This window comes from Rhea pennata, chromosome 8 (genome assembly GCF_028389875.1).
Source record: "Rhea pennata isolate bPtePen1 chromosome 8, bPtePen1.pri, whole genome shotgun sequence".
Classification (NCBI taxonomy): Eukaryota; Metazoa; Chordata; class Aves; order Rheiformes; family Rheidae; genus Rhea; species Rhea pennata.
The window spans coordinates 37,579,473-37,581,012 of NC_084670.1; the positions used below are offsets into that span (position 1 = coordinate 37,579,473).

At 49.3% G+C, this 1,540-nt stretch overlaps 1 protein-coding gene across 1 annotated transcript; it reads left to right on the forward strand.

Annotated features, from left to right (window-relative positions):
* The first annotated feature begins 266 nt into the window (after positions 1 to 266).
* On the forward strand, positions 267 to 1,126 carry LOC134143756 (olfactory receptor 6P1-like). Its single transcript, XM_062582043.1, is given in 2 exon segments — positions 267 to 540; positions 543 to 1,126. Coding segments are annotated over 2 exon segments (858 nt in total).
* Positions 1,127 to 1,540: the final 414 nt, after the last annotated feature.

The window sequence follows — 1,540 nt, forward strand, 5'->3', positions numbered from 1 at the left end:
CCCTAGGAAACATGGCTGAAGAGCACAGAAGGTGTCAAGCAGTTCATAGTCACCCTTGTCGATGTTGTACACATACAACATCGTATGGAGAAAGAGAAAGGGAATAACTGCACATCATCAAGTGAGTTCCTCCTGCTGGGAATGGGGAACATCCCCCTCACTCCATACACCACTCTTCCTCCTCTTGCTCCTGATCTACTTGGTGACCGTGGTTGCGAACAGCTTCGTCTGTGCTGGTGGTGGCAGACTGGCATCTGCACAGCTCCATGTACTTCTTCTTGGGCAATCTGTCCTCTGTGAAGACCTGCTGCAGCTCCACCATCCTGCCCCAGCTGTTGGCCAGCTTCCTGACTGGAGACAGGACTATCTCTGCTCAGGGTTGTATGACTCAGCTCTATTTCTTCATTGGTTTTGCAGTTACAGAATGTTTCCTGCTGGCAGCCATGTCCTATGATCGGTACTTGGCCATACGCCAGCCCCTGCTCTATGCAAGCCTCATGACCTGGAAGGTTTGTCTCCTGATGGCAGCTGGGTCTTGGCTGGGGGTTTGGTCTTTTCTGTAGTAGCCACTGTCTTCTCATCAAGGTTAAAGTTCTGTGGCCCTGCTGCAACTGACAACTTCTTCTCTGATTTTACTCCTTTGCTGGAGCTCGCGTGCACTGACACCAGTGTAGTTAAAATAGTAACTTTCATCCTGACTCTCCTGGATTCAGTCTTCCCCTTCCTGATCACGCTGGCCTCCTACGTGTCCATCAGAATTGCCATCCTGAGGATCCCCTCCAGCATGGGCAGCCAGAAGGCCTTCTCCACCTGCTCCTCGAACCTCACTGTCGTCACTGTTTTCTATGGCTCCCTCATCATTGTCCACATGCTGCCCAGAACCCCCAGACTCAGACAGCTCAACAAGGTGTTCTCCTTCTTCTACACCATCCTCACCACCCTGGTCAATCTCCTCACCTATAGTCTGCAGAGCAAGGAGCTCAGGAAGGCCCTGAGGAAAGCACTCAGGAAAGATTTGGGTGGTACCCAGGGCTCATGCCAGTTGACATGGGCACAAACAACTTCTAACTTCTACAAAGCCAAGTACTGTATACTGCAAGATCTCTTTAGAAGTGTGCGGCCTTGAGATTGCCTGTGGAGTGCTAATGGGAGGAAAGGGAAAGCTCTGTGGAAAGAAATGCTCTTATTTTAGAAAAAGAAAGTTAAAAAGGTCATGTATTAACTTTTTCTTTGATTATAAGGAGTGTGGTGTTCCTACATGTATCAACTGTTTTCTTTCTCGGAGAATCTGGAAGGAATAAATTTGGGATGGCAGATGAATTCCTTCCACGGGCACGCCTGGGGGGGATCCGTCTTGCTTTTGGTTCCTGAGATGGGAGACATCTCCCTCAGCATTGCACATTTCTAGGGTAGAAGCTGGCATGTCAGCCAGCAGTAAATATTACATCTCTCTGGACTTCTAAGGAAAAATGTGCCGTTTCTGTTTGGGGGCTCAGGTGGGTTAAACCCACCTCAACTATATTCCCTCCTTTGGCTTGGC